At 45.9% G+C, this 24,352-nt stretch overlaps 1 protein-coding gene across 3 annotated transcripts; it reads left to right on the top strand.

The window, feature by feature from the left end:
• The first annotated feature begins 1,151 nt into the window (after positions 1-1,151).
• Positions 1,152-23,366, top strand: LOC105561862 (serine/threonine-protein phosphatase 2A 56 kDa regulatory subunit epsilon isoform). 3 transcript variants are annotated; one of them, XM_012012215.1, is made up of 9 exons: positions 1,152-1,893; positions 18,690-18,886; positions 19,255-19,449; positions 19,560-19,690; positions 19,862-19,979; positions 20,273-20,548; positions 20,634-20,863; positions 21,054-21,208; positions 21,511-23,366. In XM_012012215.1, the coding sequence occupies exons 1-8, from the start codon at positions 1,755-1,757 to the stop codon at positions 21,202-21,204; spliced, it is 1,437 nt and encodes a 478-aa protein (XP_011867605.1). In that variant the 5' UTR covers positions 1,152-1,754; the 3' UTR covers positions 21,205-21,208; positions 21,511-23,366. The 3 variants fall into 3 exon arrangements, with proteins under 3 accessions (XP_011867605.1, XP_011867606.1, XP_011867607.1); XM_012012216.1 differs by lacking the exon at positions 1,152-1,893 and adding an exon at positions 16,638-16,945; XM_012012217.1 differs by lacking the exon at positions 1,152-1,893 and adding an exon at positions 17,740-17,885.
• The last annotated feature ends 986 nt before the right edge of the window (positions 23,367-24,352 follow it).

Here is a 24,352-nt window from a genome sequence, read left to right as displayed (position 1 = left end):
GGAGCGAAGCCGAGTGTAGAGCTTGAGAGCCGAGGGCGAAGGAGGAACCGTTGGTGTGGCGAGAAGGAAGAAAGAAGAGGAGAGAACGGACACGCACACGCGCGAGCTAGCCGAGCGGTCAGCTAGCGAGGACAAGAGCGCGAGAGAGAGAGGGCGATGTCGGGTCACGTTCCGGCGGCACTCGACGCCTGACGTACGGTTCGCGTACGCTCCGCCGGAAAATGAGAGATAGACCTCCACGTCGCAGCGAGCAGCTGATGGCGGCCGTGCCCAGTGCCAGCGAGTGCTGCTCCTAACATACACGTCCGATACCCCGGAAACGTCGTTGTCCACCGCACATCGGCGTACGGGCGTGCGAGCGCGAGGCGGAGGAGGTGGCGGAGGCGGAGGAGAGGAAGAAGAAGAAGAAGCGGAGTAGTAGCAGTTTGGTGGCGCGTTCTTCGGCGGCCGAGCCAGCGGCAGCGGCAGCAGCAGCGTCGACGGCGACAACGCGTTCGCCGTTTCTCTCTTTCTCTCTCTCTCTCTATCTCTCTCTCTTTCCCGCTCGGTTTCATCGCGCCCGCCTTGCCCCGGCGATTGTGTATACCGTGCGTGTGCGCGCGGCCACATTACCCGCGGCCATTACTTCCTACACGAACGTGCGCCCCGCTGGATCAAGTTGTGCGCGCGAGTCGCGGGTTCTTATTTCGTAACGGTGCCGCTTCTCTTTCCCTCCGCGGCCACCGGCGGCTCGGCCGCGGCACGGGCACGACTCGGCGCGCGCGGCAGCACGGTGTGCTGCGTGCGTGCGTGCGCGCGCGTGCGAGCGATCGAGTGAGCGAGCGGGCGACAGGCGAAATCGTCATCCTCGTCGACGTCGTCGTCGTCGACGTCGTCGATCGAATCCACCCTCGGGCGAGTGGGTCGCGAGTGAGTCGAGGCAGCTGCCACCGGAAGAGAGTCTCTCGCCGGTCGGACGTTTTACGTGCCTCGCACACGGTGTAGGTGGGAGCACCTACGTTCGCGGAAGGCAGGCAGGACGGACGGACGGGCGTGCGTGCGTCCGCATGTGACAACGCCTAGCCGTCTGGAGATCATCGCGCCGCTTCCTCCCGGTGGCGGTGACGGCGACGGCCGGAGAGCCGGCACGAGTGCGCGCGCGGGAGAGGGAGCGCGCGGCGCGGCGCCGCGCGGCGACCAGCCTTCTCGGGGAAGTGACGAGGAAGTAAACGAGGTCGGCGAGCTCTGGTGGTCGGCCGGCAGGGAGAGACGTGCGGAGAGAGAGAGAAAATAGAGTGCTATGCGCGACCAACGTCCTCGGCGGAGCGCACCTCGCCGTCGTCGTCGTCGTCTTCCATCTCCGGTCGCCTCCTCTCGCCGCTGCCGCCCCAGCGCGGCGTGAAGCGCACGCCAGAAGCGTGTCCGTGGCTCGCGCGTGGGTCGTGCGGGGACGCGCGGAGAAGGCAGGGGAGAGTTGATGCGATCGGGTGTAGAGCCGCGTCACGTGCATCCGCGTAACTGTGTGTGTGCCTTTCTTCCTTTCCCCCGTGAGTGCCGAGTGCTTTTGTCGCTTCGACGTCGGCGGCCGGCGGAATATGCGGCCTCCTCGGGACGGTGGTGATCTCGGTATCTAGTCGCGGGACAGAAGCTCTGCTTCCGCGCGGAAAAGGGAGGAGGAGGAGGAGGAGAGGGAGGAAATAGGCGCGAGCGCTCCCCCGTTTGTGAGCATCACCAGGACAGTCCCGCCCCCCCGCAGTGCCTCCGTTAATGCCAAAATGTCGTCAGGGGCCTTCGTCGACAGGATAGACCCCTTCGCCAAGCGGTCCCTCAAGAAGAAGTCCAAGAAGTCGCAGGGCTCCTCCCGCTATCGCAACTCGCAGGATGTCGAGCTCCAGCAGTTGCCGCTGCTCAAAGGTGAGTTTTAGGGGGCGGCGGGCCCTTTCCGCCGCGATTGTCTCCCCACCTTCCGTCCCTTTCACGACGGGGAACAACTGGACAAGTTGGATTGCACGCACATGTACGTAATTAGTGAGTCGTTCCAAAACTAGGTTGAGACCAGCGCGATTTTGACGCAAAGCGAGATCGGACGAGACGCAGTGTCGAGGGCAAAAGCCGCCAGGATCTTGTAGGGATCGGCCTCGTTTTAACGTCGTTTATTCGCCACCGCGACTCGTCGCTCCTTTTATCCCTAGGCGGCGATAAGAGTTTCTCGTGGAGTCACGCCGTCCAATTCCGCGCGGATCTATCGCGCTTTCTCGCGGAGTGGTGCCGCACAGCTTGAGCGCAACATCCTTGGAGTTATTGAGTAATTGGCGGCAAGTCTGCCGCTCCTGACTTGGGCAATTGCGTCACGTGCGCGCGCGGCACACTGCCGATACACGCTGCCGATCGACGAATCGCCGAGAGGGTTTCAGGGGCGAGCGCGACGGAGCTCCACCGCGTTCCACCGTTAATTACCGCGCCCGCCTGTTTACTGGCGACACTGTTAACGTGACCACTTAGGGTGCGCGCACGGTCAGCGAGACGTGGCTCGCAAAAACTTGTTTACCGAGATGTCACGTTGCGCTCGTTAGTGTCGCGCGTTAATCTGTCGAGAGATAGACACGGGATAACCTTACGATTCGCGTGCGCCGGGAGGGCGCACAGCTGGATTCAAATGCGAATCGATATCCTCGGCTCCTCGAGACGGATCGTCCCGCGCGCGCGGGACACACGTGCCCGCGCCGCGAGGATTGGGCGACCAGCGTGCGGCCACGTCGCCGCAGGCAGCATCGCCGAGGCGGTCCGCCACCCGCTTTCCCCGTTCGATCGCGCCCTCGACGGCGCTTCCACGGGGCCGACGAGGGGGTATCGATGACCTCGGTGGGGTTGCGGGCGAAAACGTCGACGCGGCCGAAACCGTCGCGGTCCACGAGAAAGTTGCAAGCTGTATCTGGTCATCCCCCTTTCTCCGCAGCTTCAGGAGGTAATGCGCTTATTCTACAATGGACGCTAAACGCAAGACGCAAAGTCGCAACGCGGGATATTGGCCCAGTGACAGTCGATCGTTCTTCTCATATTTGACTGCGATTGGTCGATTTCTCGACCATTTCGCGTCCATTGTAGAATGAGCTAGGCATCTGCACTAGGCATCTGCACTGCGAGCTCCCCCAGTGAGAAATGATTCGTCGATCGACGTCGAAACGACATCGACACCGTCGAATTGACGTCGATTCGACATCATTTCGACGTCGATCGACGAATCATTTCTCACTGGGCCGTCTTGGGCTAGATCTACAATAGACGCAGCAGGTCACAAGCCTCAAGAAATCGACCAGTCACAGCTAAATGTGAGAAGAATAATCGACTGTCATTGGCCGATTTCTTGCAGCCTGTAACTTGCTGTTGTCTATTGTAGATCCTAAAACCCATATCGGACTACGGATCGAGATTGGGATTAGATTAAAATTTGACCAATCACAGTAAAGTTTATTAATCTCAAGTGTAGTAACTTTTACTCTAGTTGATCAAATTTCAATCTAATCCCAATCTCAATCCGTAGTCTAATACGGGCTTTAACTGGACGACAAACGTCGGCGATCGCGGTTTCATCAGGAATGCCGCGTGCTCCTTGACGATAACCGGCGCTTTTCTCGCGTTTCGTACCTACAGAAATCACGCGTGCGGATCCGGAAGAGCCGAGACCAGCTGTGCAAGTGCGCACATCGTGAGTCTAGCGTTCGACTTAAGACCGTATCAGACTACGGATTCAGATTGGGATTAGATTGAAATTTGACCAATCACAGTAAAGTTTACTAATCTCAAGTTTAGTAACTTTTACTCTAATTGATCAAATTTCAATCTAATCTCAATCTCAATTCGTAGTCTGATACGGGCTTTAGGCTGATGGCAGAAAACGATCCGTAAACGCTTAAGGGTCAGAGCACAAAGCAACGTAATAGCTTACGGCAATACATTACATTGCTTTGTGCTCGGACCCTAAGACTGTCTTGGTCGTAGACGTAAGGCAAGGCAGAGGAAACCGTAAGCCGTGTACAATAGCCTTTTACGACTTACGTTTTTGGGCCTGAGCAGAATGGCTGTCTTGTTTTATGTTTTAAATCTTTGTCTTAAAGCAACGCACAATAACTGTCTAGTGACTTAAGAATACAAGACAGCCATTCTGCTCAGGTCCTTCCTCTGTCTTACGTCTACTAAATACTAAGTAGACTTAAGCGTTCACGGATCGTTCTCTGCCACCAGCCTTAGCCCAGCCATATCTCGCCGACATCACGCTGGATAAATCTGCGGCGCAATCGGTGACAAAACGAAGGGGAGGACAAAAATGGCAAAAAATGCGCAGGATGAACTTCCGAGTCGCGCGGCAGGAGAGAAGTAATAACACATTGCATCGTGTGTGCCGCATGACCGTGGTCTGTTCGCGACCAGATACGATGCTCGCGGCGACCGTCTGCCGAATAGCGAGACACTTGTTACGCGCGACTGCAAAAGTCTGTTTACGGAACGTAGCCAGCGGGCACCGATATCCGACTGCTGGTTTTCGCCGCACCCCTCGAAACGGGCGAGACGCACCGACGAAACCGCGACGCGCGGATACGCCCGCGGCTAATTGTTACGAGGGACGACCAAGTGTCTCACGAGTGTGGTACGTGCGCATATTGCACGCTACCGGCTTTCCACCTTGTCGAGAATTGACCAGAGAGAGAGAGAGACGTGCACGTCGTGCAATTTTCATCCGCCTGGAGCTTGACTCGTCGCGCGACGAATCCACAGTAATAAATAAGGGTGTGTCTTCGGGGAGGTAGGCACACTAAGACGTGCCACTTCTTAATTTTCAGCGAGAAAAATAACGAGCTAGGACTAGACCAGGATTCGAACCTGGGACCTTCTGCTTGCCGGGCGAATGCTCTACCAACTGAACTATCCGGGACCACACTCGAGATCCTTCTCGCTTACCTACTTTATTTTACTGAATAAAGTAGAAATAGTATACTATAGCAGCGCGACTCCAGAGCGATGCGTGGCATCTTGCTCAATTGTCACCCGGAAAGAAGCGGTCGGGGGTTATCGACGTGCGACCGTATGATTCTCCACGCCGATCGAATTCGCCGCTCGAGCGAGCGTGCGCGGGCGGGACGTAATGACTGGAAACGCAACGTGCGACAGACAACCTGCGATAAGGAAATTGAAGGGAGACGAACGTGGGCCCCGAGACTGCCGGCGATAATTGTAAAGAAAACGAAGAAACGTTATCTCTTCGTCCTCGGCCGAAACGTTTCCCGCGGAACGACACAAGTAACGACTGCTGGGCGACAGACCTCGGGTCGCGGTTGCACCTGGAATTGCGTTTCTGGTGTCCAAACGAGATTTTCGTTCGTTGCGGTCAAAAGTGTCCAGAGTGCGGCGCGTCCGGAAATGAACGGGACCAGGTTCTTCCATATCTCTCGGCCGCTGTGCTTCTGGAAGCGATTACAAAAATCGCGTTAGAAGATAATTTTCGTCATTCAGGCACGAGCAGTATACTAATAGTGTCTCTCCTGTAATCCCACAGATCGTTGACTATTCTGACGTCCCACTCGTTTTCAGATTCTCGGCGCCGCACTCAGGCTCGCCCTATGCTCCTCGCGATCGACGAGGGAGCTTCTCGGCGGGAGCTTTGTCACTCGCGCCACCGCTCGTCGCTGTTTCCCGCGGGGATTTATGGAGAGGTGTCTCGGGCGTAGAGGTCGTAGGCGCGACCGCGTGATTCAAAGTGCGCACACCTGCTTTTGTGGGATCGACCGCGACTCACAGTACACGCTCCTGCCTTCTATTTCTGGAGAGGGATACAAAGACACAACGGCAACGTAATAGCCTATTCACGAGGCTTACGTCCGTCGGTGGAGAGGGGGGAGGGGACCGTGATCGTCACGCGATATGAATCTCAAAGATTCTGGCCGTCGACTTTGTAACCACGATCGAACGACATGACGCTCCCAGTGCGCGCTACTCCGCCACGTGTAGCGTGGCCGGGAGGTCCTCCCCGTCTCTCTCTCGCGCGCGCTCACCGCCACCGCCATCTGAACGGAGTCGCACCGACGGGAACTAGGGATCAACATGGCGACCTAAAGGGCTCAAAAAAAAGAAGGGAGGAAAAAGCCACGCTAATCGCGGTGTAGATCCTAGGGAGCCCGCGAGCTCGCGGACGACGTTCACCCAGAGGAACGAGAGGAGACGATCCTCCGCGTCCGTTTCACACGGTTTCCCACGTGGATCGCACACAGTTTTCCGCGACGTTTGTTTTTGTCGCGGAGAGACCGTTCGATTCGTACGAGATTGTCGAAATGAGCCGTTGGCGAAAGGTCGAGGCAGTTTTTTTTTCTTTTTGTGCCTTTACCTCCTCTGTATTTAGCTGCCTAATTAGGTCCTTACTATGTAAATGTTTTTTTTTTTAGACGGGCAATCAATGTTGTTAATGAGACGCAAATGCGCACGATTATTATCGAGACAATTAACACGCCGAGGGGGAAACCGCATTGTGGTGTACAGATTTGCGGCATTACGGGGCATTACTGGGCATTTTTTTTAGCATTAGTTTGGGCATCAAGCCTTGCTGGGATATTATGAAGATAAAATAAGATAAAATAAAATTAAACGAGAAAAATAAGATGAAATACGATAATAAGATAAAGTAATGCCCACTGGGCATTAGTGGGCATTGGTGTACAAGATTTTGGTCAGCGGTTTCCCCCTCATAACGCGCTCACGGGCTGGAGAGCGCGACGAGTTCGGACGTGCAAAATGAATATGCGTTATAATGGAAGCGATCGCGCGTAAGAGGATTATTGATAGTCAATCGGAGTAAGAGACAAAGGGGCGAAAGAGGTGTGAATTAAGAGCCGTATCCGTCCTGTCAAGTCAATATTACACGCGGTAGGTCAACCCGTTGTCACTCCCGATTTATGCGCAGGCCGATATTCCCGGACAACACTCTTCTCCCGTGGACTACGACCGCACGTTTGAATTATCTCAAGACACGCGCGTTCGAAGTATGCAATCACGTTCCTGGAAAAAGATGCCCCGAGATAATGGGAATTCACACAAGGCGCTCCGAACTCTCCTCCGTGATTTCTTTGTTAATTTAAAATTAGCTTTTCCACAGCTGGAGTCTCTCCTTTTTTTTCTGAATAACTTAAAACGTTCCCACAACACGGCTAATATTCTTATCGAAGTTCTGTACTAATATTTACTTTGCTTATCGCTGTTTCTCGCTGGTATAAAATGACGAAGGGAAGAGAAGGATACATTCGCGCGGGTGTATCGATAGACGCGTAAACAATTGAGACATTCTATCCTAGATTTTGAAGACAATATTATATTCCTTTTGTCTCCTCGAGAGTAACGGCCAGGCGCTTTCGGGAAGACACTGAAACTTTCTAGGACAGTTAAATTTTTTGAACATGTGCCAACACGGCGGTCGAACAAAACCTCTCTCCCTCCCACTTTACTAGTTGACCCACAAATTTACGACACGAATGGTCGTACGGAATAGACCTCCACCTTGCAGACGATGTCGTTCACCTTCTACGTGAAACCTTTTCGGTGAAACGGCAATAGTCCGCCTCGCTCTTCAGCCGAATTGTGTACACTGTAAAAAAAGTATGTAAAATTACATACATAATAAGTGTAGCGATTACACTATTAATAACGGAAACATAAATTTATTACTTTTACCAAAAAAATTTTTTTAGTCTTTGTTGTGTAAATACTTGTTTGTGTTGTAAAATTTACACAATTAAGAGCAAGCAGTTCACTTATTATGTAAAGTAATAATTTTACCTACAAGGTATAAATTTACTGACATATGTGTACCTTTAATAGATGGTTCCAATATTATCCACTATAATAATCGTAGCTTTACATGTATTTTTTTACAGTACACAGCATGAACACAAGTATAAAACTGACGGTTGACTTTGACCAACTATTGACTGTTTTGTGCACGGGGATCCACTCGGCCTGCGTCTTTCTTTGTTTCTGCCGCACTTGAGGCAAAATTCGAGACTCTTCTTTTCCAAATTCTTGCTACAAATTCTTTACATAACCTTTCTATAAAAAGACTTAGCCTTGAATTTTGAATTCTGCGTGGAAACGTAAAAGTCTCCGTGAAGCCGTCTCGTTTCGCAGCGCGACTTACGACAACCGTTTATCACATTTAATATTTCTCAGCTCGTCTTCAGGCTGCTCTTTGTTATTTACTATATGTCTTAGCTTCTCTTGTGCATATTTTCGTCTATCTAGCGGCTGGGAAAACCGTCTTTCTAATTAAGCAAAATCGTAACAATATTTACGGAGAGAGGACCGATAATTCTGCCGCGATTAATCTGAATACAAAGGGTTTAATTAGCATTAATTCAACAAGACTCGGATTGTACGAAGAAAGTGCAAACTTTCTCTTTCTAAACGTAATTAATAAGACTCGTTAATCAAAATACTCATTCACCTTTTATAATGTAACGAAGTAAACGGCGAAGTTTGCATTTATTCTCCCGTGGTGCGAATACTTTTTACAGGATAAGACACGCGTGCTCATAATTTTCCCTACATCGGTTAATATCAATCGCAAGTTGATCATCCTTTTATCTGTCCGTGTACACGGAAAAAATTGTAAACATCTATAAAGAGATATACACATACAAGGAATATTTATCTGATAAAATTTTCACGTCTGAACGTGACTGAGCGCCAAGGTATCTTTCAATTTATTAGGAGACATATCAGTGCGCGAGATTATTATATTACATATATATACAGAAAACACTTGTATTGTTCTGTAATTTTGTCAGGCGGCGAAAACAGCTCGCGATCGTTTAAACGTACACCGGCTCGACCGCAACGAGATTTACAAGGTTCTCCGCCGGCCATTGTAATAAATTATCGCGCCTACCGAGCGGCATTGCATCGCGCGAGCGATATTACGGCCCGTAAACAGCAGCAGGTGAGCGGAAGCAAATAGAGGTGGGATCAAGTTCAGCACGTACTCACGGATCCGAATTAGTTCCGATGCCTTCGGCTTCGTGGGATTCTCGCTCGTAAAAAGTATCATTTCATCCGCGATACCTGTTATCCAGTAACAGGCCGAATCCCCGAACGGTTGCCCGCCGTGGAAGATGCATGGAAAAAAAAACAGAAAGACCGTATCTCAAATCTCTCGTTATCGCTCTCGAGTGTTGGCGCGAGCGCAATTGTTCCGCTCTGCAAACGAGAGAACTTGCTGACCGTCGCTCGCTCGCGCGACTAAAAATTGCTGCGGAAACACTTGATCAAACTGCGGTTGACGCAAGGGAAAGCTGTACATTTTATTTACCGTGTACATATCGTCCGTCATTTTCTCGCCGCGCAGGAGTTCCGATCCTGCCCTCTCGGGACGGGATCCCCGCAGGACCCGAGGACTGCCCCACATTCGGACACGCTCGCGCGAGACCCTCGAGCCCGTCTCCGGGAGGTCGCGGGGATCCGCAGGACCGCTGCCGCGGCGGCGATCGTAAAAGTTTTACGATTTCGGCGCGGCACATCCTCTTTAAACCCCGAACCCTTTCGGCGCTCGATACATCGGGTGACATTTCGACCCGCGTCGCTACTTTATCGCAACCGATATATCGCTTCTTCGTCAACGACCGAGGTAGAGGGGTGTGTTCAATGGCGCGCTTGAGTACGGTGCAAATTGAGTGAGAAAGCAAGAGTGCGACGCTCGAGAAGCAAATTCCCATAGACGAGCGAAACGCTGCTGGCCGGGTGGTCCGTGAAATTTCGGGGATCCAAGACACGCCTGGTAAAATTCAGGTGTATCGTCGACAGTTTGAATCCCTGAGGAATTAACACTCCATTTTCAGAATTCTGATATAATTGGCGGAGACCTGGTTCGTCCCTCAGAGAGAAAGAGTTTCATAGTTGCTAATTGTTATATCAAAATTCTGAAAGTGGGATGTTAACTTTGCAGGGGTTGTACATAAACGACGAGAGCCACATCGACGAAGAAAGTTGGAATGTGTTTCCTCTCGGTAAAAGTATCATCAGACACCTTGTAACTTTTTAGTCTACAACGTTAAGTCTTCGGCGTTATCCCTGGAAATTCAACTTGAAATTAAATTTTTAGCAAGACAAACTCGTAAGATGGAAGTTTCATTAAGGTAAACTCGAATCTCTCGCTCGTATCAAAGAGCGCCCCGGTACTCGGAGCAACATGTTTGGTTTCTCGCTTTGTTTTATATAATATACAGATCAAATGTGCCTCCGTCACGTCTGTAAGTTAATAATCGCGGTTCTTTTTAGCGGTGACAAAATAAGGTGACGCAGCCAGGGGGACAGTCTCGCGTAAGGAAAAAGAGGAGAGAGACGGGCGTACCGTTTTCCGGGCCGAAGGAAACTATTGGCTTTCCAAAGTAAGAAATGCAGTCGCGCGTCGCGATGTGCCGAGACCATTACGTCAGACGTAAACACAGTTTAATTATGCGTCATGCACAAGTGGGAGCATTAATAGTGTTCTTTGTTCAGGCGCCTCCCGCGCGCCCGGAGTTCCATTCCAGCCCATATTAAGGAGGAAGGCGAGAACGCGCGAACGGCAGTAGGAATGATTAACGAAATAATTCCGAGGATCGTTTCTCACTTACCTGGGCGATAACGCGGACGTGCAAGGTGTAAAAAGTGGGTGACATTAACACGAATTTCGCAAACGTGTCTTATTTCTCGGGCGATCTGTGACGTTCACGGGGGGTTTTTTTTTTCGAAATGATGTTCGCGCTCGCGAACGAATCGAGAGGACGAGAGGCTTTTAGCGAAATAAACGTCGGGAATAAACAACGGTATCTTTCGCGTTTACTTTCAGCCGCACTTCGCTGTAACGGGACGGTATTTTAATTTCTGATTTCGAGAGGTGAGAATCTCTCGTTGGATATAAATGCTCTTTGCACAGTAAATATCCTAATAATTTCAGCGAAAATTCGAACGTTCCTCGTGATATTCTGGTAACGAGTCGCGCGCGCGCGCGAGCGAGCGAGCTTTCTGGCTAATTGGCGCTGATGGTCATGGTCACTGTCAAGATCGGGACAGGAGCACGAGGATGTGCTTTTCCGGGTACGAGAGAGTGGGCGAGACGAACGTCGCCGCGTGTCGTTCATTAAGCCGCGTTCGTGCCGCATAATCGGCTGCATAATGCACCGATAAAGGGATCGACCGTTGCGCGCAAAAAAATTGCGATTATTATGCAGAACGGCGCGGTCGTATACTTCTCCAACGGCCCGGCCGTCTTTTGCTCGATAAAATTGAGATCGATCTCGTGGCAAAATGTCGCGAGAATTTATCGTCAGGATACGAATTATTCAATCCTCAGGCTTTTCCTATCGATCCCCGAGGCTCACCTCTTTTAATTTTACCGCCCGTACACCGAGACAGAATTTGATTTTTAAGGAGAGACTGAAACCGGTTGTAATTTTGACGAGTTCAATATCCGATGCTATAGATACGCTGCCATAAAGCGCTATAGGCAAATAGATAATGTATGTATCTTACGTCACCCGTTGTGATGCAATCGTTACAAAAAAAAGAAGGAAAAACATGGGGAATCATTGTCGTGTGATTGCCACGTTGAAAGCTAGTCTCGAGGAAGTCTTATTACTACAATTATAAAAATTATATAATTATCAGATTATAAATAATTGTGTAACCACATACATATTACATTCGCGTCGGAAAAAAAGCGTACTAATTTATATTTAATTTATATTCAATATTATATTTGATATACATTATATTGAACGGGATTGAAATTAAGCGGTAACACACATTCGACGCGCATTTCGGTGTGCGAAAGACGTTAAAAGTAAGACGCAGGTAGGATGGAGAACGGGCGGCGGGAAGAGAAAGAATGCGAGGGAGAAGGTGCGGAGAGGAAAGCGTCGGCGGTGAAAAGGGCGCGAGCGGAAGGGAAAGGAAACGTAGAACGGGAAGATCAAAGAGGAAGAGAGAAGAAGGCGAAGCGCAGACGACGACAACGAGAGTGGACAAGGCGCGGTAGAATGAGGGAGGGAGGGGAAGGAGGAAGATAGCGTCGTCAGAGTATGGGAGAGGGATAAGGGTTGGAAAGGGGGCGAGAGAAGAGGCTACCTGACGGTACCCCCCAGAGAAGCGGTGGAAGTATTGATCCGGAATGCCGGCGACCACCTGCACGGAACGCGCTCTTCTACTCCTTCGCCACCCAGTGCCCCTCCCCCCTCTCCTTCCCTCTTTCCGCGTTTCTACCCTCTCCCGTCCCCTTCGCCGCTGGTTCACCTCTTTCTCCGCGTGTCTCGCTCTTTCCCTGTTTTGCTCCCCTTTTTCCTCCTTTCGTCTCGACTCGGGAGTCTACTCTCCGCATTTACTCACCCTCTCCCTTTTTTAAAAAATTCTGCCACTTTTCTCGTTACCCCGATTTATTGTATCTCACTTTTACGCCTGTTAATTTATCTCGGTTTTTAGCGTTTATCAATTTTAATCTCTCGTCTTTTTTTCCGCCCTTGCTTTATTTCGCTTCCGCTCTTCCTTACCCACCCTGTTTCTCTTCTTTCGCACCCTTTTCTCTCTCTCTCTCTCTCTCTCTCACACTCTCTCTCACTCATCGATCCGTCAAAGTACTTCGTACTTTGCGGCCAACGCATAATCTGACCGTCGAATTGCTCTCGACACTCGGCCAGTCCCCGATTCCGACAACCGCAATGACTTACCGCGAGCGAAATCATACTTTCACGCCGGATAAACTTCGCGATTGTTCGCCCAGTTTGAATAACAAACGAGTTAACGCTACGAAAGTCCGATGAGTCAATTAGAATTGAATTTACCTCTGCGCGTGTACAGATTGTTACTCTGAGCTTGAATTCGTCGAAGAGGGACAAACGGTTTACGAGTGATCAGCGATTGGAGAAATAAAGGGTCCTCGACAAACCGAGGGCAGTGATTAGATAACGAGGCGTTAAGCTGGCTCGACAGATATCTTAATCCGAGCTCGGACTTCTTAAAAGAATCTATTTGCACGAAACCACGTTAAGGTCGGGGCAAGGGAAGGTAGGGTGTAGGTGGGTGGAGAAATACGATTTTTCCGGGTTGGGCGCGTACGCGCACAGCTGATGCCAGAGAATGATCCGTAAACGCTTAAGTCCATCGTAAACGTAAGGCAAGGTGGAGAAAGACGTAAGCTGTGTACAGTCTTATTTTTTAATGCCCAGACCTGCATTTTTATCGTCATTTTTCTCATCTATACAAATCACTGAGTTTCAGGCTGTATGCACGTACTACCACAGACTTCTATAGAAACTGTGCGAACAGCCTGAAACTCATCGATGTATAGATGGGAATAGAGATGATGAAAATGTGAATCCTAGTAAAACTGAGGTCCAGGCATTAGTGAATAAGAACTGTACAATAGCCTTTCACGACTTGCGTTTTTCTCTGCCTTGCCGTACGTTTACGACTAGGGCGGACTTAAACGTTTATAACGGATTATTCTCTGCCATTAGCCTACCTCTCGCGCCGCCGGCGAGCGCGGGTACGTACGCGAGAGGGTACGTGTCGCGTTATGAATGAAATTATAAATATGTGCATGCTAGATGGATCGCGCGCACGTAACGTCGAGGGAGAACGGACGAACAAACGGGCGAACGGGGGCGAGACGCTATTTTTGGAGTCCTTCGCGACGCGACGTGTCGCGTCGCGGCGACCGATTCTCTCGTTGCGCTACCGCACTCTTCCTCCTTTTTTTTTTCCCTCCCTCTCGCTCACCTGAGTCCCTTTACCGCGGATTTAATGGAATCGCGTTAAGGCCGTTCAACCGTTCGTGCTTCCCCGTCGCCGGGGAGAAGCCGCGAGGCCGCCCCGACGGAGGAGTATCGTGCGTCTGGCATCGATTGAAACCTCCGAACCTGGAGGGATGAAAAATTAATTGCACCTTCACCCCGTTATACCTCGGGGTGTGACGCAGACTCGCACCCCACTGTCTATCGCCGCGTAAATAGCGATACTTAATTCCATCTTCTATTTATGGACGATCGTGAAATCGTCCATGGTGCACCAGAATTCATCGCGGGGATCTCGCGGACTTGCAGCTCTCCCTCGTCTCCTCTTCCAGCACTTCTCATCCCTGCCTGCCGCTTAATGACGACGTGCTTTTTCTCAATGCTCTTTCGCTGAAACGATTTGATAGAGCGCGCGTTTAAAGGTCAGTCGAGAGGAGAGAAAGAGAGAGAGGAGCAACGTACGTCTTTCTCTCTCTACCTATCTATCTATCTATATCTAATAAATGCGTTTAATAAATGATGATTCTCTCTCTCTCACGTGTGACGGCGATAATAAGACCGCTGTAGTTGCAATCCGACGATGGCAAAATCGTCTAAATATGTCCTGGACGTGTTGCCAAGCTTGTGTTACCACAGGCAACTATTTCGTCGCCGCGACTTCGAGTGTCGCCACTCAAGAGCGACGATCAGCGGGCACGCACAAACGGAAACGCAGCCAATCCGATTCTCATCCTTCTCGGAGGAGAGAGCCTCCCTTTCCCCTTTTTATCACCGGGACGTCGCATCTCGGGGCTTCCCGGAAAAAAATCTCGGCGGATAAATATAACGCGGAGATTGCTGCCAATTTTTCCCCAGGATGGCCACTTTGCGCCTCGATTTACCCGCGCGGCGGTATTTCACATAGGACGTCCGCCTGTTACGAAAGTGGGAGATAGAGATAGAAAGCGAGAGAGAGAGAGAGAGAGAGAGAGTTTGGCATAATTCGATAAAGTCATTGAGGCCACGCCGTGTGCCATTATGAAGGGCGAAGTTGTCACGGGACGTTGCAACCGCGCGCCATCATCCCCGGAGTGAAGGGCATGGGAAAAACTGATTAGCCGATGTGTGTTACCCTTTGACTGCGTACTGGGTGTTCCGGATCCGCGTCGAGCCTCCCGCCCGCGAGGGCTTTTCGATCGCGCCGAGGGGATTTTTTTTCTCTCCCCCGATACAACACAAATTCTGGTGGCTTCGCTTGTCCGTCAGATCTCGCTTTCCGTTACAGTGACAGAATTTTTTTTAAACACGCTCCGAGGCGGATAAAATGAAATTTAGCTCGTCAGATTGGTGCGCTCGTCCAAATGGACACGTAATTGCTCCTTTGCCGTTTTCGTCCTTCGTCTCTCGATTGCACTCCTTCAAACACCTCGAGTGAAATATCAAAGGACGAGCAAATACCTCGTTATAGATACTTAGTTCTTTCTTGAATAGGCACGTTCAGGTTTTTCATTTCTAGATATTCACGATCGATTTGCGATTTTATCTGATGTTCCTAGGATAAAAAACGTAGCGCGATTACCAGTAGCGGAGTGCATAAAATTCCAGCTAGCCTCAGAATTTATAGGCCGTAATTAATTTTCGGAGTACTTCAAATTAATCCTTTTAAGACCACTGGGACATAAAGTCTCACTTATATTACCTTTCTGGTTCCTTGGGATGCTAGTGCTCCACTTAAAAAATAATTGTAATGGACAAAAATAATTCGATCTTGAAAGAATTAAGTTGGATTTTTGTATCCGAATTATTCCTATAAAATTCAATACGATTTTAAAAAATCACTTAAAAATCCATTTTTTATTATAATGACAAACACGCAGTAGTTTATATGAAAGTAATATGTTTATAAAAAGTACAGTAAAAATTGTTTTCCCGCCTCAGTAAAGGCTATAGCACACAGAAGGATTTAGTAAAACTTAAAACTTAAGTGACCAATCATAATCGAGAACGTAAGCCATTTTGAAACTATATTGAAAATTTCGGCTGTTTCTCTTAAGGGTAAAATTATATATGTCGTACGACAAATTTTCTAAGCGTCCCATACAGCACCGAAGCTTTCAGAAACATTGCAACAATGTTTTCTGAAATGTTTCTGAAAACTTCGGTGCTGTATGGGGTATTGTTTGATTGCGGGATAGAAAAGTTCTCGAGTGTAGAAATTTTCTATCCTGCAGCCCAATCGACACGCTTAAAATAATTTGTCCTACGGCAAATGCAATAGTTCCCTAAAGTCTCACTGCTTAAGTTTTTTTCGTATATTTTTAAGAGCCCTGGCACATAAAAACTTCAGCAGTGAGATTTAAGGAAACGTAAGAATTTTACTCAACTCACACACACACACACACACACACACACACACACACACACACGCGCGCGCGCGCCGTTGAATTGCTGACCAAAGCGGAGTATCACGTGATTGGGATCGAAAAGATCAAAGGGTTAACAGAAAGTGGACCTAGTTATATTATGGTTGCAACCATTTTGTCCATCGCTGTACCTCTTAAATTTCACTAAGATTTCCTAGGTCTGTGTCCCACGATCCCAGAACTGTGTCTAGTTCCAAGAAATGTACAGTCAACTTGCTTTTACGGACTAGTTGCAGGTTGATCGACTACACGTTTCTGGAAACTAGGATTTGAAGCCAGTTCTAGTATTATAGTATAGCCTTTAACAACCCCATGCTGGGTGGGGACAACGTATTTCTTCCGGAGTGTATCGCCACAAGCTTCGGATATGCAATGTCGGCTTCGACGCGTGGACCGTGATTGTCAGTTCGGTCGTGCGAGACAAGCGTTCATCGACGTGTGATAATAAGAAAAGAAAAGGACTGTGCTCCTAGACGCGATTCGTGGACGTTGACTCGTGACAATTACGAGAGCGAGATATCGAAGGAACGCGACCTGCGTAGCGTGAAGGTGGCTGGGCGTGCGAATATACCTACCTGTAGGGCGAACATAACCTCTTCCCCGGCTCCGGCTCCGTTGTATTTTCGTGTGCAAATTTTCACAGTGCAATAATCTCGATAATGAGCTACGAGGATTTACAGCAGTTCATTCCACGTTCTTACTACATGTGGGACTACATAAACGTGTCCTACGAGCGCAACTCTCTGCGAGATATTCCTCATGGTAATTGATCAACTTCACGCGGATACGTCGACAAATCGATGGAATTATTTTTAGAATAATGTGTTTAGGGATGACTTGGATTGGGCTCGAATTAAGTTAATCGGCGATGAATTCGACCCGCAGGGCCCCTTGGAGCAACGATTCTAACACGATTTCCCTGATCTAACTTGGCTTCCTGTGAAAATTAATAATTTCATCCACGATTCACGCAAAATGGCACGATTATTGCTCGACGGGTTAATTTAATCGCAGACTAAGGGCCAGTTTCACAAACGTCGGTTAACTGCTAACCGAAGGTTAATTGATCCGCTGTCTCTTCTTAAATAATAAGATGAAAAAAAGATAGGGAGTCGACTGAACCCTAGTTAACAGTTAACCGATGTTTGTGAAACTGGCTCTAAGTTAATCGGACTGTGGCCAAAGCCGCTCCTAATATGAAATGCAATGTAAGGGGATCGGGTCATCACTACGTGCGCGAGGTGTTACATCAGGCCTGTTCTTTATAGCTGCAATGACTGCACCAGTTCGGTGTTCCTTCTCCCTCCACATTAGAGGGGAAAAAATAAACTCCGAACTGGTGCGGCCAGTTCAGTTATAAAAACAGACCTTTAGATTTCTAATTTGTTGCCGAGTAGCAAAGAATCGAGCGAACGTCTCGGCTGTGCCGCAATAATACCCGTTTCTACCGACGCGGTTTAACTTTAATCTCGGTTCAATTTACTTTGTATCTTTTTCTAGTTTGACAAATTAGAAAGACAGATAAGAAGTAATTTAAACCGAGATTAAAGTTAATCTGCATCGGTGGGGAGGGACATAATAGCGAATTCGGTTGCTTGTACTAGTGCGCGCTTGTTCGTAGTCAATTCTGATATTTAAATTCGTCTTAAACACATGTTTGGAAACTGTGTAGCCAAAAAAATGATGATCCGTACGTGTACAGGTAACTTATCTGGCTAAGAAGTTGAAAAGGTATTAAAAACGATCCTTTTACACAAGAATTGACTGAAACAAGCCTTCGTGCGTACGAATAAGATCGAAGTTAAAAATGACTCGTAACGGAGTGTGAATGGCAAATTAAGTTATTAAAAATTATTTATCACGAGACTAACATATGTCATTGAAAATAAAACACGAACGTGAAATTCTTTGGCCAATCGGTTGCTCGTCGGTGGAAATTTAAAGGCCAAGATATCTCGTTCGTCCAAGTCGCAGAATTCTCTCTCTTCTCGAAGCGGACGTTGCTGATGTTAACGAAATTCTGAATTTCGTTTAATTTCGAGCGAATATCGGGGCTGGATCGAGGTGACAAAGACCTCAGATTCGTCGAGGAAGCTCACGGTTGGCAAACGCACGCTGCACAATCCGCTTGCGCGATCGTCACGGCACATTCGATCATCCTGGTCCCTCGTGACTCCTCGTGCGACTTGCGCGATTCTGGTTTCTATCGGCTCAATTAAATTGTTTGCTTACACATTTAGGAGCAAAGGAAATGATAACATTTTATTGGGCCTCTCGTTCATGCAGCGGAGAGTTAAAAATAGTAGCCGAGCACTTTGCTCTCCGATTCTCTTGTTTTGCATACGTGAATGAATGAATAATTTATGGCGAGACGTAAGGATATTCCGCTTCCACAATTCCCCAAAGTTTTTCTCTCCGCGATATGATCGAGGATTGTCGCGGGACGGGCTTGACGCTGTGCAAACGTGTAGAATTGGATATTAACATTGTTCGCCGTCTGTTGCAGATGTTAACGCTGCGGAGCAGGAGGAGTTGTTTATCAAAAAGCTACGCCAGTGCTGCGTGGCGTTCGATTTCATGGACCCGATGGCAGATCTCAAAGGCAAGGAAATTAAACGGAGTACGCTCAATGAATTGGTGGAATATATCACAGCAGGGCGAGGTGTCCTCACCGAGCCCATTTATCCGGAAACCATCAAAATGGTATGTTAATGAAAGAATTGCGACAAGATTATCCGGCTGGAATTAAGAATCTCTCTCATTTGTTCTTGTTAATAGCGGCTGACCTTGCATGCGCATCAAAATTCTTGCTCGCTCAGTACGTTATCTTCTTAAAAACGTGCTCCTGTTAGCCTGAAAGTTATTATGTTAAGAGAATTAATTAAAGAGTCTAATTTAATCTATTGGCTCATTGGCTTTTTATATCTAATGTGTCCATAAGTGAAATAAATATAATTAAAAACTATATTACAACTTTTCAATGGTACTTTTAATGTTTTAAGTATATACATCTAATAACGAGTGTAATAAATACAATTTTCAAGATTCCTTGTACGTATTCTTTGTTAAAGGTGTCTGCAAATCTATTCCGTACATTGCCACCTAGTGAAAACCCAGATTTTGATCCAGAAGAAGATGATCCGACCCTGGAAGCGAGTTGGCCCCATCTTCAGTTGGTCTATGAAGTCTTCCTCCGTTTTCTCGAGTCTTCAGATTTTCAGCCTGCTATTGGCAAGAAAGTTATTGACCAAAAATTCGTGTTACAGGTAAAGCATTGTATTGTTGTCTCTCAACTATCTGTCTCTGATACATCACATCTTTTAATGTAATTTAAGTAATGAAAACAAATGTAACTCGTTGTATTGATTTGCTACAGTTGTTGGACTTGTTTGACTCGGAAGATCCCAGGGAAAGAGATTTCCTGAAAACGGTTTTGCATCGTATCTATGGCAAGTTCCTGGGTCTTAGAGCCTTCATACGCAAACAAATTAACAACATTTTTCTGAGGTATTTATTTCAGTTTAAAAAATATTATTTTGCATTAAATATTCTAATAGAAATTTAACTTTGCGTAACATTGTACCAAATTATTTATCAGCAATGTGTCGGTATTGTGTAAAAGATTTAACTTTGATTTCAACCTTCGTATTTATACAATACATTTTGTTGTTATTTCAGGTTCGTATACGAAACGGAACATTTCAACGGGGTCGGTGAACTTCTTGAAATTTTGGGTAGCATTATTAACGGATTCGCTCTTCCCTTAAAAGTTGAGCACAAGCAATTTTTGGTTAAGGTACGATTATATTCTGTTATTATATTCTATTAAGTGAATTGAAGTATACATAGATCCAATTCAGATCCCATCCTTCTGAAATATATTGTTTTGTTTCTCACACACTGCGATCTCCTGTTTAATTCCTCGAACATTTGAATTTGCAATCTATTTCAGTTTTATTTAATCCCTTAAAAGATGCGAAATTTATTTAAAAAATATATATTAAGGCAATGTAAGAGTGAGAAAGAAGAAGAGAAGAATTCAAAACAAGAAAAATGGTTAAGAAAGCATCTTTTTGTTAATTTTCTTAGGTGCTGTTACCACTACATAAAGTGAAATGTTTATCGCTCTATCACGCGCAGTTAGCTTATTGTGTGGTGCAATTTTTGGAAAAAGACGCGACTTTAACAGAACCAGTTGTACGAGGCCTCCTTAAGTTCTGGCCTAAAACGTGCAGCCAGAAGGAGGTGATGTTCCTTGGTGAAATCGAGGAAATACTGGACGTTATAGAACCTAATCAATTTGTTAAAATACAAGAACCTTTATTCAGGCAAGTCGCACGTTGCGTGTCGTCACCACACTTTCAGGTAATTTATACAGCATTTTGCACTAATCTTGACTAATTCATCGTGAAGTCACGTGAAGGAATAAATCACTTGGTTTTCGTTACAGGTTGCGGAGAGAGCATTGTACTTTTGGAATAACGAGTATATAATGTCTCTAATTGAAGAAAACAACCAAGTAATAATGAAGATTATGTTCCCAGCATTGTACAAAATTAGCAAAGAGCATTGGAACCAAACGATCATAGCTCTTGTTTATAATGTTTTAAAAACATTCATGGAGATGAACAGCAAGCTCTTCGATGAACTTACTGCCAACTATAAGTTGGACAGGCAAAAGTAAGGCCGAGATTTTTAAACCTTTTACAGTTTGGTAGAATTAAACAAAACTTCAATCCACAATTTTGTAATTAAACACATTTTGATAATTAAGTATTATATTACTAATGTAACGGAATTTATCTAAAATTATATGAAGAATAAAGATTTCTTTATATTTTTGCCTTACACGTATATGTCTGTATTATAGAGAGAAAAGGAAGGAAAAGGAAAGGGATGAGATGTGGAAGAAACTGGGTGAGTTAGAACGACGCAACACTCTCGAACGTAATGCTCTTACAGCTTCCTCCAATAATCCAGTTCCTGCCACTAACACATCTATGACGCGACCTCGTCCCTGAGCTGGTGAGAGAATATTATTTAATCTATTTCCAGAGAGTTAAAATATATATGCTCGAGTGTAAATACATACTAAAATGTTATGAATTTCAACTGCATTTAACTCAGATGCTCTGAGCAACTCGAAGTCAATATTTTTGAAACTTTAATTACACATTATTTTTATTTACACTTTCTTTATTTTTAAAATTATATACTTTGATTAAGCTACATTAAAATCTTATTTCAACAAAGTTCGTCTAAAGTCACACAAACATTAATTTGTTAATTTAGATGATATAAAATATATTTGTTTTTTATTGTTTTAGGTGGAAGTACGGTATCACGCTGCCCGATTGTTAGCTCTTAGTTTACGTCGGTTGTCCATATACTACACGCAAAAAAATTCTTGTTAGTGAAACGAAGTGTCTCACGAAAGCATTCTTGACGTAATGTAATTAATTTTATTAGTTGTGACCGAAATGGCAGAATAATGGAAGCAGAGGAAAGAAATGAAAAAGAGACAATGCAGAGTTAATCACGCAATTTTATTCTTTTTTAACAACATTAACAACAACAATAACAACAACGTGGCGATTAGTGAATTTCAAATGGTTTTATGTGTATTTCGGGTATTCACACTTTGGCTTTTCTTTCCATTTGAGAACGGCAAAGGGTTTCCACTGCATGATGTACTCAGTGTCAGCACACAACAATACAACAATGCGTTAGTCCCTTCTTGACTAAGATTTCGTTACTGCTCTCGGTAGGAGGGGACAATCGTGGTGTAAATTTCGGTATGGACGAAGTTGTACACGTCGTTGTGATCCTTATGTTTATTTCTGGAGGACGCGACACTTTGCGCACTCTCTCAGACGACCAGTGTGTCGCCTCCTGACTGACCCTTATGCTGATTCTTGCTGCTCCTGATGGGGAGTCAGCGAGAGTGTTTGAATATATGTATCATATATTCGTATTAACGATAATGATAATTGTAACAGGTACGTAATAAAAAATTAGGTAAAAATGAAAAATATAAATATATATATATAAATATATATATATAATACGATATATTATATATAAAAAATGATATAGAATTAATACGAGATACAAAACAAATCACAGACACACATACACACAGACACATACACAGAGGCGTACACCAAACTGCGATAAATGAGAATACATGTGTAAAACGTATATAGGCCGATGTGCTACTAACATAGAGACTGCTGTGACTGAGTGCCCGCGGCGAGTTGATAGTGAAACAAACCTTTTTTCATGATCGTGTGGCCGCGGCGAGAGACGGCGTACACGAACACAATAGTTAACGAGTGATAAGGTTCAATTCGCGCGGACGACGGCGGGAGAGAAGATATGTGAGAGAGGGAGAGAGAGAGAGGAAGAAAAAAATATATATATGTTGTTTTCTAATAGAAAGAGAGAGAGAGTGAGAGAGTGAAAAGAAGGGAAAAATAATGGGAGCGAGGGGACGAGAGGAGTATACAATAAAAAGAAAAAAGGAAAGACGAAACAGATTTGATTGTACCAAAAACATCCGTTGCTTATAAATATAATTACGTGATAGCGATACAGAACGCGCAGGTGTAAGGATCCACTTTCGGAGCTGTGCTCCCATGCTGGCAGCCGTAGGGGGTCGTTTTTAAAATTTCTTACCATCGCATAATAGTAATTAATGATACGAATAACGATAATGGTAACAATAAAGAGTAATTAAACGAGAAAGAAAAAAAATAATAAACGACAAAGATACACAAATAATAATAGCTACAGGTAAAATACGATAGTTAACAGAGATGGGTGACCGCTTGCTCATACATATTTTCATGGAGATAATCGGGGAGAGAGCGCACGAGAATTGCCATTGTTCACCGTTCCTCTTTTTTTTTCTTTTTTTTTTAAATCCCGATTGCTTTCCGATGATCTTTCTCGTCGAATGTTTCTCACGATTTGTACACGACTTTGTGCTCGCTTTTGTGTTACGCTCCGTTCACCTTCGCTACGTAAAACCTCAAGGAGACAGAGAGTGACATATACATATATAAATATATACATATATATATATAATTATTGTAAAATAATGTAATGTGACTTTGAAGACGTAGGTGAGAGTCCAAGAGAAGATTCTTTACGCGTAAATAGATACACATTTATTAAAGAATTGTCTAAATTATTTCCATTTTTTGGCTGCTCTTTACAACGCATCCACGTGTTTGTGCCGAGGTGAATCGTACATGGGAAGAGAGAGCGTTTCGCACTTAGAAGAATATTTCGATGAGCGTGATCGCGATCTTGACGGAGGCGTAAGCGGCAGTTTAACTTGTGTCCAAAGAGATTCTCGCGAGAGGGAAAATCCGACTCTGGGAAGATTATTGGAGAATCCGTTGCTGAAAAAGTAGTGGCGGGGCATCTTGTGTCTCTTTTAGTTTGACGATCCTTTTATGCATTACGATACCAATGAACAATAATCTTTGTATGTGTGTGCGTGTGCGTGTGTTATAAAACGTCAAGTACAAAACAGTTCTTTACGTCGTTAAAAGTACTTTTAATGATTACATCGCCATTCGATTATTTTGAACTGTTAAAAATTGCGACATTATCAGCCTCATCTTTGTTGCTCTGGATTGTCTTCCGGAAAGAAATATGTATTTAAGAGGGCAACAGTAGAGCCTTTAAATTTTATTAGGATTAACTTCGAACCTCCACTTCTACCAGTGCGGATTAACTTTAATCTCGGTTTAACTAGCTTTTTATCGTTTTCTAATTTTTAAATCTAAAGAAAGATAAAAACTCAGTTAAACCGAGATCAAAATTAATCTGCACTGGTTGAAACGAGTATCAGATAATTATAGTTTAAAGTCTAATATCCAATGTGCTTTTTGCGTCTAGAAACATTCTATTTTGTAGCCAATAAATACGTTTAAAAAAATTTGTGCAAGTTGCTAAGTTGTACATGATACGTTTCGTACAATCGTACGTTATCGACGAGTTTTTTAAAGCGTTTTGATTTGCTCATAAAACCGAATGTTTCCAGGCGCAAAGAGCACATTGTGGATTCAGCGTAAACCAAGACGTATCGTCAAGGATTGAGGAACGATCTTGAAAATCTGGCTAGAGAAAGACCGACTTGCAAACATGCCTAGAAGT

Source organism: Vollenhovia emeryi, unplaced genomic scaffold (assembly GCF_000949405.1).
Source record: "Vollenhovia emeryi isolate VEMERY1.0 unplaced genomic scaffold, V.emery_V1.0 DF939199.1, whole genome shotgun sequence".
NCBI lineage: Eukaryota > Metazoa > Arthropoda > Insecta > Hymenoptera > Formicidae > Vollenhovia > Vollenhovia emeryi.
The sequence above is the reverse complement of the archived record's forward strand: the minus strand, read 5'-3'. Positions and strand labels throughout refer to the sequence as shown.

Coding starts and splice junctions, on each gene's coding strand:
- LOC105561862 (XM_012012215.1), top strand. CDS start 1,755: ATGTCGTCAGGGGCCTTCGTCGACAGGATAGACCCCTTCGCCAAGCGG. Junction 20,549..20,633: donor TGTCGTCACCACACTTTCAG/GTAATTTATACA, acceptor TTTTCGTTACAG/GTTGCGGAGAGAGCATTGTA. Junction 20,864..21,053: donor TATAAGTTGGACAGGCAAAA/GTAAGGCCGAGA, acceptor TCTGTATTATAG/AGAGAAAAGGAAGGAAAAGG.